The 13,961-nt window shown below is 40.4% G+C and overlaps 1 protein-coding gene and 1 pseudogene across 8 annotated transcripts in view; both read right to left on the bottom strand.

Moving 5' to 3' along the window:
- Positions 1–1,338: 1,338 nt before the first annotated feature.
- Positions 1,339–1,488, bottom strand: LOC112551875 (annotated as a pseudogene).
- A 285-nt stretch (positions 1,489–1,773) lies between these two features.
- PGM3 (phosphoglucomutase 3) overlaps positions 1,774–13,961 on the bottom strand; it is a 12,376-nt gene continuing 188 nt past the window's right edge. The window contains exons 1-13 of one of the 8 annotated variants that reach the window (XM_025215315.1): positions 13,919–13,961; positions 12,838–13,043; positions 11,980–12,164; positions 11,420–11,487; positions 10,990–11,123; positions 10,585–10,780; positions 8,576–8,733; positions 7,437–7,520; positions 6,276–6,374; positions 5,872–5,988; positions 4,783–4,905; positions 3,965–4,138; positions 1,774–3,227 (exon numbers count right to left, since the gene is read on the bottom strand). In XM_025215315.1, coding sequence (XP_025071100.1) covers positions 3,138–3,227; positions 3,965–4,138; positions 4,783–4,905; positions 5,872–5,988; positions 6,276–6,374; positions 7,437–7,520; positions 8,576–8,733; positions 10,585–10,780; positions 10,990–11,123; positions 11,420–11,487; positions 11,980–12,164; positions 12,838–13,041 — 1,632 coding nt within the window. In that variant the 5' untranslated portion in view covers positions 13,042–13,043; positions 13,919–13,961 and the 3' untranslated portion in view covers positions 1,774–3,137. Of the gene's footprint in view, positions 3,228–3,964; positions 4,139–4,782; positions 4,906–5,871; positions 5,989–6,275; positions 6,375–7,436; positions 7,521–8,575; positions 8,734–10,584; positions 10,781–10,989; positions 11,124–11,419; positions 11,488–11,979; positions 12,165–12,837; positions 13,249–13,281; positions 13,890–13,918 lie in introns of those variants that run through there. The other 7 variants (XM_025215318.1, XM_025215314.1, XM_025215317.1 and 4 more) reach the window with 7 other exon arrangements.

Here is a 13,961-nt window from a genome sequence, read left to right as displayed (position 1 = left end):
CCCCCCCAAACTGTGCTGCCAGGTGCAGTAGTCTGGGAACTGACCTTGCCTGTGAATAATGAGGCAAAGAAAACATTGAGCACTTCAGCCTTTTCTGCACCCTCTGTCACAAGATTGCCTCCCCCATTCAGTAAGGGACCCATACTTTCCAGATCCTCCTCTTGCTAATGATAGCTGGAAATTTAAAAGCAGATGGTGTAGAGACTGAATTCTCACCACCTCATCATACTGAGGCATAAATGTGAGAATCTCACAAAGGAGGACAACAAATGGAGCAAGGAATTAATTTACTTCCTCTGTATCAGTTCAACATCAGTGATGTCATCAATTTCCAGGTTTAAGGAGTGAAATGATATTATGGTGGGTAAGAGTGAAATTGGGATCTAAAACTTAAAGCTGTCTTAACACCTCATCTTTGCATCAAGCCATCCTATAAGCTGTCACTTGCAATGTGGATGCACAGATTTATAGAAATTAGTATACTACGTCTTGCAAGTATCCTGAAGGATCACCACCACCCCCCCACCACCTGATGACAAATGCCACACCTAAAAGCTACCAGGTTCCTAAAAATTTACACCCTACCACTGGCCTGCATAACAACTTACAATAACACAAGGTCCAGTTAAAATAGAAGATTTGGTTAGTGGCAGAATCCTGGCAAAATAATCCCTTAGGTGAGAGCAAGACTTTGTTCAACTGAAATCCTCAAAAAATAGACCAAATCCAGCAAAGAGATGGGACAGTTACAAATCAAAACAAGGGACCTAAATCTTAATATCATGCCATTAAATATTACAGCTAACAGGAAGTTTGGACAGGCTGAGAAAACACCTTAGAGACAGGGTGGAGATGAAGAAAGAGTTTACACCGGTATAATCAGCAAAGGTAACAGATAGATGAAGCAAACCCTTAACTGGATGTTACAGTAAGGAAATACCCCTGATAGAATGAGGAGTAAACATCTTCCAGTACAAGTTATATTCATGTCATTGGGTATGTTTGCATCACAAGACTGACTTGCTAAATACAAATAGTCTATTACTTTCCCTCCTGCTACCTTTTTCCAGGGCACCATAAGAGTACAAGTACTCTGGAACATTTCTGTCCTTTGCTGATCCCATTATGATTTATATATGTGTACAAATCCAGAGTCACCTCTTTGTAAGATACTAAATTCATTTTTATCCTTTATGTCACTTTATTCAACTATTGAACACAGTATGTAAGCTTCAGACTTTGTGCTTTTTTGAGAACTGCAGACTATTTACTTTTAAGCTTTGTGTAGTGATAAGTAAATATTTTCAATGAGCTTGGAGAAATTTTCTCTGGGTTATACATATTGTCTCCTGGAAAAAAATGGCTCTGTATTATGCATCCAGCCATTTATTCTGAGACTTCTGTGCAGACTTACATACTAGCAATAATTAGCAAAAATCGCACCTCAGATTAACCTCATTGGCTATGATACTGCCACTGCGCAAACTTACATACTAAGAGCCTTCTCAAACCATCCTGTTGTAGACCATAAAAATACTGGAATTAGAGAATAGTGGTGAGACACCATAGGCCACTGAATAATACTTGGTATTACGAGGGCAGCATTCTGTTCCCCAGTATAAAGCACATTATTTAACTTGTCTGTCCCCATCTGTAAACGAAGCATATTTGCCTCTCTTTCTAAAGCAGTTTGCAAGAAGAACTAAACAATTTCTCTTACTGAAGTATATGGTACCAAATGGTTTGTTTTCCCATTGCACAAAAAATATGAAATAATGCAGTCAATTTATTTTAAAAATGCAGTAAAATGTATAGGCTTAATTGAGCAAAATGCTTAAATACATTATTGAACTAGGGCTTAAATTGTGGAGGCTGCTGTATTTATACTGAATGGTCATAATCTGCTGCCTTTGGAGGACTGCTTGTTTTAGTAGCATGGAAGAAGACTTTACATAACTAACTTAGCATGAAGAAATTTTTCCAGTGTTGTATAGCAATATTATAGCTTTGGGAATAGAAATGAGCAAAGTCACATATAGGTGGCCAGGGCCACGAGGTCCCTTGAAGGGTGCCATGAAGTGTGAGCAGGTAAGGCAGGCTCAGGCTTGTCCCTACCTGGAGGAATCCCAACCCCGTACTGCTCAGCCCATGTTGGAAGGTAAGTTCTGCAATAAGTAAATTAGTTTTTTAAATTGAATACCACTCAATTCACAAAAGTGATAGAAGGTGCCTTGAGTCCAGTAATGGGTGCCTCAGGTACAGAAAAGTTTAGAACTGCTGGCCTAGATTCTGAATAACAGGATCCACAATTTTACACAGTAAGATAAAAACGTTAACCAGTTTAAAATAAATGTAATGGAAGTGTTTCCATAATGCATTCATCACTCTACCATGAAAGCATTAGTCTCTCATATTAATGAAAGAGCTTTGTTAACAGTTGAAACCTAAGCATAGAGCTGAGTGTCATGTCAATGTGTTTTTAACATGGAAAATACATTCAGTGATTCTCAGTTGCATGAGACATGAATTTTTGTCTTGGATCAAGCTTTTACTTATGAAGGTTTATATCTCAGGACAGTTGGCTAAGATGTGAGATTAAGTAGTTAACTGAGAATTTGGTCCTGCTTGCTTAGAAGAGCAGAGGGAGGTTTGCCCTGGAGCAGTAACAGTTGAATGGCCAGTGCTGTGTATTGCTGCAAGCAAGCAATATTCTTAACATGCTTCAGGAGGTAGAAGAAGCAACCAGACTTCCACAGAACAGAAAAATCTCATTTTAATATTCTGACACTAATACTCTCTTCCTCTAGAAAAAAACTTCTTTCACACAGAACCAGTGTGCAGGAAATCAGCTCCAAGTTAGATAAAGTAACTAGAAAGAGAACATTGGCTACTTGCTTCCAGTTCTGTTGTACTTGAATAGAAGTAAAAAGTTAAAATAAGGCTAAGAAAAACAAATTTGCTTGGCAGCAGGAGAATCCCATTAGAGAGAATTCCAAAGAGGTAGGACATCATGTTGAAGAATATTCCAATCAGTCTTCATTATTTTACAATTGAAATCGCTTTATGGGGGTGCGGGGAGAAAGCAAAAAGAAAAATCTATGCTGTCAAGTGATGTAGTACTACTTCAGCTGCCTCCTTCAGGATACAGGCTGGGGTGGTCCTCCTCCCCCCCCAGCCAGTTGGTAAACAGCCAGGCTCACTTCATGTGCAAGAGCATCTGCATTCTCCTATGGACAATTAAAAAGAGTATTTTACACTGTGCTGTAAATATTGCTCATTTAATCTAGACTCTGTCTAATACTGATAGTTTGGAGTCCATTCTTTTTTACATGAATGAAGTACTAAAGGCACCACATTTCAGCCTTTCTATTTTTTAGCCACATTTACCCATAGAAAAGATAGTAATTTGGAATTGCCAAAGAAAATTGGCATCATTTGGTCTGAAAAAAGTCACATGTAAGTCTAGTTTCAAGACCCACCTGTACCCTTACTACCTATTACAGCAAGTCAGTTGTATGGATTTAGCAGGGTTGATTTATGTTGTCATGGAGGACAAGACCAAGGTTTATTTCAAATATGCCCCCACGCAGTCAGATGAGAACATTCAGTCATTGATGGCTTGATCCTAAATAAAACCATAGTGGCCTTGTCAAAGCGATAGGTGTAGAGATGATTTTCTTACTAACATTACATGAAGTAACTTTCCAAGTACTTTTAACCTACTGTAAAGCAAGTGGTCAACACCAAGCCAGCACTTGATGAACTAGTGTTAAAACCACTATGGAAATACTTAAAAGGAAAAAGGTTCCAACTCACCTACACTCCTTCTCATCACATATTCCTAACTCTCTGTCACCAATATAAATACACTTCTCCCATCACACTGGGCCTGACAAGAGTTCTCAGAGAACTGCAGTGCTTGAACAAAAGGTTTGCTGCATGTAGAAATGGTTTCTGCTCTGACCTGTGTGTCTGCTTCAGCATACACTCTAACCACATCTTCAGTTCCAGATGGGCGGACAAAAGATCGTGATAATCTATACTTCTTTACAAGGTCATCAATTTTTTCTTGTAGTCCTGGAGGTGAGATTGCACGTCTTTCAGCATCTGCTGTGTCAATAACTCGTCTGTCTGCAACCTGTGGTAAGGGGACAACATACCAATGTGAGCCTTGATATGAAATTCTAATTTGTGACATTAGTACATCAGTTATCCAAGTTTCAGGAAGTGGAGGTCCATCCTCCACTTCCAAACCTGTCCTCTATACATCCTAGCCAACTAACAGTATTTATATTGTATTGTCATACAAGTCTCATTTCCAGGCAGAAAGACTTCTCCGTAGGGTGACCATATGTCCTTGAATTTCAGAGGCTGTATCAACATCCCAGCCATTGGAGAAAACTGAAGTAAAAGTCTGAGATTGGCATGACCCCAACCCACATATGCCTGGCTCCTGACTCAGGAGCCAGACTTGTGCAGGCAGGTTTGTGCCAATCCGGGACTTTTGGTTCAACTTTCTCCATGGAGCCCAGTCAATGGGCTGCTCTGCTCCCTGGTTCAGACTGCTGGGCTGCAAGCTGAGTTGCCTGTGCAGTAGAACTGGTGTGGGGGGAGGGGAGGAAGAGGAGGAGCTGCCCCACTCCTGGAAGCAGCTGCTAGAAGGGTTGGGCAGGCTGCCCTCTGGTATCTCCCATCCCAGATTTCCCTCAAATTATTATGGTCACCCTACTTCCATGTAGAGGATGAAGCCTCTTCAGCCAGCAATGCTAAAGTATCACTAACCTTAACTTTGAGCTGCCGGTTTGGAAGGTCTGTGTAGATAGCATCCCACTCTTGCACTGTAAGACCTTTCAGAGCCAAGATTGCTTCAATCACTAACATGTCTGATATAGCATCACCAACTGTCTAGGCATGTGAAGAAAACAAAGGAGACCTCAGTGACAGTGAGAAAAATCCAGGGTATTTTGTTGAACAGCTGAACATCAACCTTAAAGAATGAAAAATAAACATACAACCCCAAAACCTAGAGAGTAATTAAAATGTAGGCTTACTGATTCACTGTCACAAATGTGCTCTATTACTACTTTTTACCATAAGCAACAGCCAGAGGAGTACCCAGTATGCTTTGCCAGAATGTTAGCAGCCTCCTTGCAGTAGAACCCCAATAGCTGTCACCACAAGAGGCCAGACTGAACAAAAGCAGGTTTCAGTTCCCTCCCCACCCTGGCTATGGCATCAGGGTTCCAATGAAAGGATAATTGGGACTTGGATCTCTAAAGAGGAAGCATTACCTCCAGTTGAGCAAGATACTCATGCTCCATCCCATTCAGACCTTACCCTCTGGGCTAAGACTGCCAACAAGGATTCCCATGATGATCTAGCTACAAGGACTAGTGCATTCCATTTCCTCCCCTCACCAAAGCTAGTGAATAGCCATCAAATGAAAATTACTTTTGGCCAAATCTGAGCAAGCTAGTAACAAAAAGGTGAATGAAACACAAGATTCCACATCCCATTACCTGTCTCCCAAGCCATCCAAACCTCTTCCTTTTTCCTAGTTTCAAACTAGGAAGGACATGACAAAATAAAAACATGTTGCCTTTGTACATCTGACATAATTCAAAATGGAACAATTACAAATATGCCTCCTTCCTGGTGCAAACTTGGGAAAATGGCATGTAAAGGATAATGCTGTGTCACCATTGCTGCCTGCTCAGCAAAAGGTTTAAAATAGGCCATCCATTTTCCAATTTTGCCGCCGTGGGCTGCCTTCTTGTTCAAGATGATCTATAAACTCCAACCTACAACTTAGCAAGTACTCGACACAAGACTGCTGTTATTCCCTTCACAATCTACATCTCCAAGTTTTACCTGATTAATCAAGTCAATGGTGTTTTCAAACATCTTTGCAGCTTCCCTTTTTTGATTATCTTTTCCCTCTTTTGCCAAATGTCTTATTTTCTCTTCAGCAGCTTTGCTAAATAAGACCTAGAATAAGAGATATGGTGATAAGATATGTAAAGGATTGATAGGACATCTCAAGAACAACAGGGTATTGCAACAGTAGAGGGAGAAAAAGGATCTTGTGTTATGTTGTCTAAACCAAGTAAATGTTTATGAGTTTCAATTCCATGACCTCTCATATTTATAATGTTCAACAGTTAGTGGCAATGAGAAAAAGGGCACGGAAGGAAGCTACCTCCTCTCAAGCTAAGTTGGTAGTTATGTTTTCATACAGGCTAACATCTTATGATGATCCATGTTGGAGTACTCACTGTGCCATGCCCATTTGCTTCAAAGTAAACACCAATGTCAAACTCCTGGGCCTTGTGATGCAAGTGCTTAACTCCTGTTTTGACACAATGAACAGGTACCTGCAAGCACAGAGCAGAAAGCATACACAGAGTATTTTATTCATTTGTCCTTAATTAAAGTGTGATCCTATTGCCCCCTGCTTGAGGACCTGAAAAAATTGTTCATAAAAACAGTATTCCTTCATGCTGGTTTTTTTATGATTTAGTCTTAAAATTAGGTGATGGCACATTACAGAAATAGATGTGTTCCTGGATTTTCAGGTGACCCTAATCTGACTTGTTTCCCTTTTCTGGCTATGAGCAATATCCCACCTCCCAGATCTGTGCCTGATCCACTGAATACACCAGAACTTTGCTGTTCAGAAAAAGATTAAGATTCACTATTGAACAGGATGTTACAGAGTGGTAGCCCAAAGTTCTGCCAAAAAGTTCTGTTCAGGAAGGAAACAAAAGACTGGGTTATCTGGAGAGCTTGCCCAACAAGTGACTAAGTTAAAATCAGAACCATAAATATTCCTTTTCAGGCACAAACAAAACTGTCTCCAAGGTAATTAGGCCTTTGCTATTCCCCTTTGCTGCTGCAGTATATTGAGCTCTTTCAATACTGCAGAACTCTAGGCTCCCAACCAACCTAGATAGATGTACAATGACACTGTTTTCATTTTAAGAAGTAAAGGTATGTACTGCTTGCAAGCATGTATCGAGCAATCTGTTGTAACTGCTTCTTGCATTCACTCCTATTCCTCAACAAATGAAGCTAAACCATGGTATCTTAACAATGGAGGTCATCTTCTCTGGCTTAATTTCCTCTTACCACAGGAAGGGAACAGATATGCAGAAGAGTGGATTCAGCTGAAGCTCAGTATATCCCACCAACTTTAAAACAATATACAGTGTTCATACCCTAAATATGGTCAGAACTGTTACAGGATTTCTGTTCTCACTTGCAATTCTTCCTTTAAAAAAAAAGCCAAAAAATATTGGCTTGACCTGACATTTTCTTGTATTTCATTTATTACTACAACTTTAAGAGTTAGTGATATTTACACATTTACCTGATGTCCACCATGTAAAAGTACAGAGCAATTATGGAGGATACAGTGAGAAAAGATGACTAGGTACCTTCATAGTTTCTTCAAGATAACGTGTAGAATTCCCATTAGCATACGCTGTTTGCACCACTCCCATCATTAATTTTTGTCCTACCTGGGCAAACCAAAAATAAAATTCTTATGGCCAGACAAGTAAGTTCTCACAAAATCACAGAACAGATGAGAAAGCTAAAGCAAGCTTTAAGTTGGGAAGAAGAAAGAAACACTTGCTTTTCTGGAAGTTTTTCTACATATATTATTCTCTCCCTTTCCAGAGCATTTCCACATTTGGAAATCAGATGATACTGGCTCAGAAGATGTAGGGCTTTTGAATAGTTTTCTTCACCTTTATGAATCTGGTAGGGGCGAGCTGTAATTGCAAGCACTTGTCACTAGATAATATTTCTGTGGTACTGGGAAAAATGAGTTGACATCTCAGCTCAGCTCAGCTCAGCTTGAAGAAACAGAAACTAACTGGTTTCCATCACAGCAGGGCAGTCTCAGAGAGACAAAAGGCAGGGTTGGGATTCCAAAAAAGCTGCTCTTTCTACCTCAGGCAGATAGGCTTTGAAATAGTTACACTGACAGACCCACAGCACAATGTTCAATGGGAATACTAGAAAGCTTTGTGAACACAGGTTCAGACACATTAAATGGTCTGAGTTTCTGCAGAGGGAGTTGCGGGGTAGACAAGCAGAGTTCATCGGAAAGAGAAATGAAGGATTGGGCCCTAAAATTTAACTTTAGTCAAACCAAAGCTATGGGGGTTGGAAGCTCCACTGATTACCAACTGAGGCATTCACTTTTTCAATTCCTAGCAAATGCTTCCAGGTCAAGATATCAGTGCTATGTTTTCTAGTTTCCAATTTAAAGCCAGCCCCTTTGTCTTGTAAAAATTAAGTTGCTTCCTTTTGCTACATCAACTGATGCAGAGGTCATCTTTGTTTAAACTTGCTTTCATCTTTATGCAGATTTAGTAAATACTTGCATGTACTAAACCAAGTATTTACTAGATTTAGTAAATACTTGCTGCGCACATGCATGTACAAACACGTGCACACACGCACGCACGTGCGCGCACACACACCCCCACCCCCTCACTGGGAGAGATATAGATTTGATGATCTGGCAAATCAAAACAACCTAATTTTCTTTACAGGTGAAAGTTACCTTGACAAGACTTTCTTTAAGGAAAATGCTGATTAATGTTGCTATTTTATCTCCATCAATAAGATGAAAATGACCAGCAGCATCAGTATAGTAATAGACAATTCTGTCTGCATCTCCATCAAATGAGCAGCATCTTTCATTAGGTTTCATTTCTAGTCCTAATGCAAACATGGTTACAAATGTATGTATTAGATGTGGAATGGGATGCAAAGCCTTAATTAATCCTAACTTATGTGTACTTAAAGTATTGAGGAGATTAGTTCTATAAAGACATATTAAAACAGTGATTCTCAGCCTGCATGCTATGGCATTCTGGGGTGCCTTGAGATCCTTTCACAAGTGCTGCAGGGTGCTATACAATATTAGCACCATTAGGTGTGCAAACATGATTCACTAGCTAAATCCAGAGATTTGAAATAGAAATCCACAATGTCAAAAGCAGTTTGCTCTGTTGAGGTCTTTCTGAGTTCTTTGCAGCAGCAAAAATTGCTCTGTTGTTCTTCTGTAGTCAAAAAAAGAATGAAAACTAAGAGTTGGCATTTTTGAGGGGTGCCCCAAGTCTAAAAAAGTTGAGAACCACTGCATTACACCATGAAAAAGTAACTAGTCTCAGAGACATATTACCAAAGCAGGAAGTTGCTTATTCTACAGAATCCCATTCTGAAGTCTTCCAGTACAGGAAGCTACTTTGATGGCAATTGTGAAGAAAAGCGTGTGTTAATTTCAAACTGAACAACAAATTAAAACTTTGGCCTTATAAAGATTTACAGTGCTATGTCTCCTTAAAGTTGCTAACTTACTAACAATATATGGTGTGTGATTTGAGAGCTACTCCTAATGGACAGGTCACAGTATATCATGTTGGTAATGCACATCAATTATAGCATCAAAAATAAAACCCTGTCTTATTAAATGCCTGCTTCCTCAAAACATGCTTAGTCACCAGAGTGTACTTGCAAAGCTGCATGACCTATTGAAACAAGTCAGAGACATCTAATTCTCCCTCAGCGATTCACAGAAGTGAGCTAGTCTGCAAAAATGAGAAAAATAAGCCCTGCCTATGGGTGGAAGTTCAAAAGCAGAAAAAACTAGGAAGCAGCTAAGTGACTTCAGCCAGAGCCATGCTGCACTAGAAACAACCTCTCTCTCATCACGTCTGATTTTAAAACCTGAGTGGAACAAACACACAGTACTGCATTTGTATCCATGGACCTTCATGTGTTTCACTTCCAAATACAACCCCCCTCTACCTAAACAGTTTAACTCACCAGCATTTGCTCACAGAGCTTATATTATTACACACACACACACACACACACACACACACACACACACACACACACAGCAGAAGCCTTGGCCTTGCCAAGACCAACATGGCCTTGATGCATCACTGTCTAGAGGGTGAATGGATCTTTACTTTCTAATGTCTTCCTTCTTTTCTCCTTGAGGCCTGCATGAGCCCTGTTCTTATTTCTCCCTGCTTCTGCCTTGCCCCGCCCAAGCATGCCCCATGTCCTTTCCTTTACACACAGATCTCTCTCGCCTAATGTATCAAACATGTGAAACCTTTGACCCTTAATTCCACCAACAGTGCTGTTATGTAAGCCCTTAGATACAGTGTTTTCTCTAACATTCCCCACACTACTGACTAGATGGCCTTATCCCGATCATCCTTTAAAAGCCCACAGAAAGACTTTACCAACTATCCCAGTTCTGGTGTTCTCAACATGCATCCAGACAACTAAAAATAATGAAAATAATTTGCTTTGTTTGGGGCTTCAGGCAATAACTATTCTAGGGCTCAAACCAGGTTGTGAGACAAATGTACTTTGTTCATGCTGTAAATTGTTAAAGTAGCAATGTAATAAAGAGCTCACAAAGCAATCTCACCTATTTCTAGGAAAGTCATACACTACTGTGTTTTCACATCAAGTCCTAGGTTGTCAAAGATATGGCTGAGGAAGCTGCTTCACCCTCTAGAATACAGACACTTATGGCTGACTACATACCCAGGGGAGGTTTCTGATGAACTTTCACAAAGTCTGCACCACACAGATGATTGAGTTTCTCTTTGCTTCCATCATTGTATATGTGAATTGACAGTTGCTGTGGGAGGTTATGTTCCATTTCTTTTAGTTTCAGGGCTCCTATGCCATTTGCACAGTCTACCTTCAGACACCTTTGACCATCTCCAGAGTTGGAAGCCTTCAGATATAAGAGGAAATGAAGATGGAAGTAACACAAATTATAATATTCTGGATAATAAACTGAACTTCCTGCATACTCCCTGCAAAAAGACAAGCAAGTTTGTTCTAAGTGCTCCATTTTTGGACCAGTAAACAAAAGATATCCAGGTTGTACATTTAAATTAATGCAAGTAAGAATCACTTTGGGAGAAATCTAAGTGCCTTTACCTGTTTGGTCAGCTCTACAAAAGCTTTGGACAGTTTGTTATAATAACCTTCCAGGGTTGCCTTTCCATAGCGCCCTTGAGTGTTTTGACAGCAAACCATATAATGCAGCTGTGGTGTTGTTAGCAGGCCATAATCTGACAGAGAATAAGTCACAATATTCAAGCAATAAAGTAGAAAATCCATTCCTCTTAAGAGACAAACAGTATTTACTACTATATATTACAGAAAAATACCCTGTAAGAAACCCATCTAAAACTTTCTTTATGTAGAGAAGAATCCACTTACATTAAAGTGACACACTTGTTCCAAACAAAAACCACTATAAGCAGAAATAGAAATGGTATCTGGGCTACAACAATGGGTCTATACTAGAGTCTCACACTCACATAAGAGTTTCAAATATAAAACATACATTCATAGACTAACATACCATGATATTGGCCTTGTAGAGCAGAGATGCCATCTATCACTGATTGTGAAAGTTTCTCACTGCTGGGCCTGAAAAACAGTAAATGACAGTCAGCATCACGTTATAAACTACTGTGCATACTAATCATGTTATAAAATACTATGCATAAATACCAACAAAGGCTCTGCTTCTATAAGAATTTCTACAGGTAGAGGATTTCACCCTCTTAACAAATCTCACTGAAGGGTCATCCCTCCCTATGACATGAAAGGAGTGACTTAGATATTGTGCAGCCAGCATAGCGTTATGAATACCAATGGACTCAGTAATGCTTACTGATGTCAAAAGAAGTCCTTCAGTTGTCTTCAATGGGCACTAGGTTAGGTCTAAAAAGCACATTTGTGAGTATGAAGGGACAATTTTTTCAGTATGTTTTAGCAACCTTGAAATGAAAAATTCATAAAAAGTGTTTAAAGAATCTTGAGCTCTGAGCATAGAAGTTCCAGCAAAAATAAGTGCCCAGGAATGGAATTTTAGAAGTTCAATAAAAGCAGTGTATGGCTACGGCATTTTACAATTACCTGGTGTCTCTCCCAACAAACACCGAGGCCTGTTGGTGCAGGTTTACTGCTTCTTTTTGGCAAATCTCAGCCAGCACACTCTGTACTTCATGCTCTTCTGCATTTGCCAGGTGCGTAGCATACTCCTCCCAGGAAGGGTTCAACATTTCTCCAAGAGGATCCACCAACTTGACACCATTGTCTTCCTTAGAAGAAAATAAATGCACAATGTTGAAGAAGAAAAGTGAAATAAAATGTCTTTAAAGATCACTGATGACTGATGACTAACACAGTTACATGGCTTTATTTACATCTTTCATTTATCATTCATACAGGTTTAATTTAGTTTCCAAATAAAGCTACATCAAGCACAAATAATATAATCAGAATATTAATCATCACCAAATAAGTAATATAATCAGAATATTAATCATCCATTTTTTCGGGCAGCTTTATAAAATGTTCAATTGCTATCAAAGTGATACACTTGGTGACTCCTTAACCCAGCTGAGCTGCAAGGGCTCCAATACCATGCTTATAATTTTTTTTAAAGCAAATATTGACAGGGTTTGCTGTTCCTCCAGGATGTTCCCAGTCTTCATAAGGCCCTGCTCTGTTGTACCAGTTCTCCTTCCAAATCGAAAGGGGAAAAAATCCACTATGTACACAAGCAGCACAAGAGTTTGTGTGGGGAAGTAATGTGAAGTATACAAGTAGCCCCACTTCCTTCAGTGGGACTAATCATGTTTAAATTAAGCATTTTGTTTGCAGAATCTGAGTGGAACTGCTACCTATCCCAATCAGATGCAGGAGTTTGATTCTCATTTGGCTGACTCTCCTTTTTAAATCACGCTTATCCTCAGAAACATTTATGCTTACTTCAGGGTTGTGAGATGCTGTCACCATGACTCCAATAGTAGATTTGGTCTGCTTGGATCTCAGCACTGCCAGCAAGCCCATGCGATACATGACATGATCGAGCTGTTCCGCCTTGGTACGAAAGCCAGCAGTTCCATACTGAAGGGAGAGTCCAACAGGTTTCTGGTGTAATGCAGAGCACTTTCCAACGGCCTCAAAATCCATTTCTACAAAAAGGAAACAGGCCAGACCCGAGGAGCAGCAGCTAAAGCACCAGCACAAATTTTGCATATTACAGGTGACTCCTAGGCCCACCATTACCTTGAGCTGACTGGTCCAAAGTGAGCAATGAAAATGGCTTGGGGGGTGGGAGACATGATTTATGAGAAGCGGTTGAGGGAACTGGGTTTATTCAGTCTGCAGAAAAGAAGACTGAGGGGGGATTTTATAGCAGACTTTAACTACCTGAAGGGTGGTTCCAAAGAGGATGGAGCTAGGCTGTTCTCAGCGGTGGCAGATGACAGAACAAGGAGCACGGTCTCAAGTTGCAGCAAGGGAGGTTTAAGTTGGATATTACAAAAACTTTTGCACAAGGAGGCTAGTGAAGCACTGGAACAGGTTACCATAAAGGTGGTGGTGGAATCTCCATCCCTGCAGGTTTTCAAAACCTGGCTAGACAAAGCTTTTGTTGGAATGATCTAGTTGGGGCTGGTCCTGCTTTGGGCAGGGGGTTGGACTAGATGACTTCCTGAGGTCCCTTCCAGCCCTCATTTTCTATGATTCTATGAATTCCTAGAGATAACAGAGACAGAAACACATGAAACTGAACGTGCAGCATTTGTATGGGAAAGCTGCACTTTGTAGCCAAATTTGCTTCCTTGAGGAAGGATTTTTCAATAGCAGCTCAAAGCCTTGAGCATTTCCCCTGTTGTGGGGCATTTAATTTGGGTTCGGACAAGTGGGTGCAAGGCATCCGGGTGTCTTTCCTCTCTCTTTGCTGAACTGTGCAGCTTTCTGAAGAGGTCAGACAGAGCTCTGATAGAGATGAGCTGTGGTAGCCCGAGGGAATACCCAGGGGGGAGGGGGGGGGCAGAGCTCTTACCCCTTGAATCTGAGACTCATGCTACAGCGGGGGGAACCCCCCG

This window comes from Alligator sinensis, unplaced genomic scaffold (assembly GCF_000455745.1).
Source record: "Alligator sinensis unplaced genomic scaffold, ASM45574v1 scaffold180_1, whole genome shotgun sequence".
Taxonomy (NCBI): Eukaryota; Metazoa; Chordata; order Crocodylia; family Alligatoridae; genus Alligator; species Alligator sinensis.
Note: the sequence above shows the minus strand (reverse complement) of the source record. Positions and strands in the feature narration are given on the sequence as shown.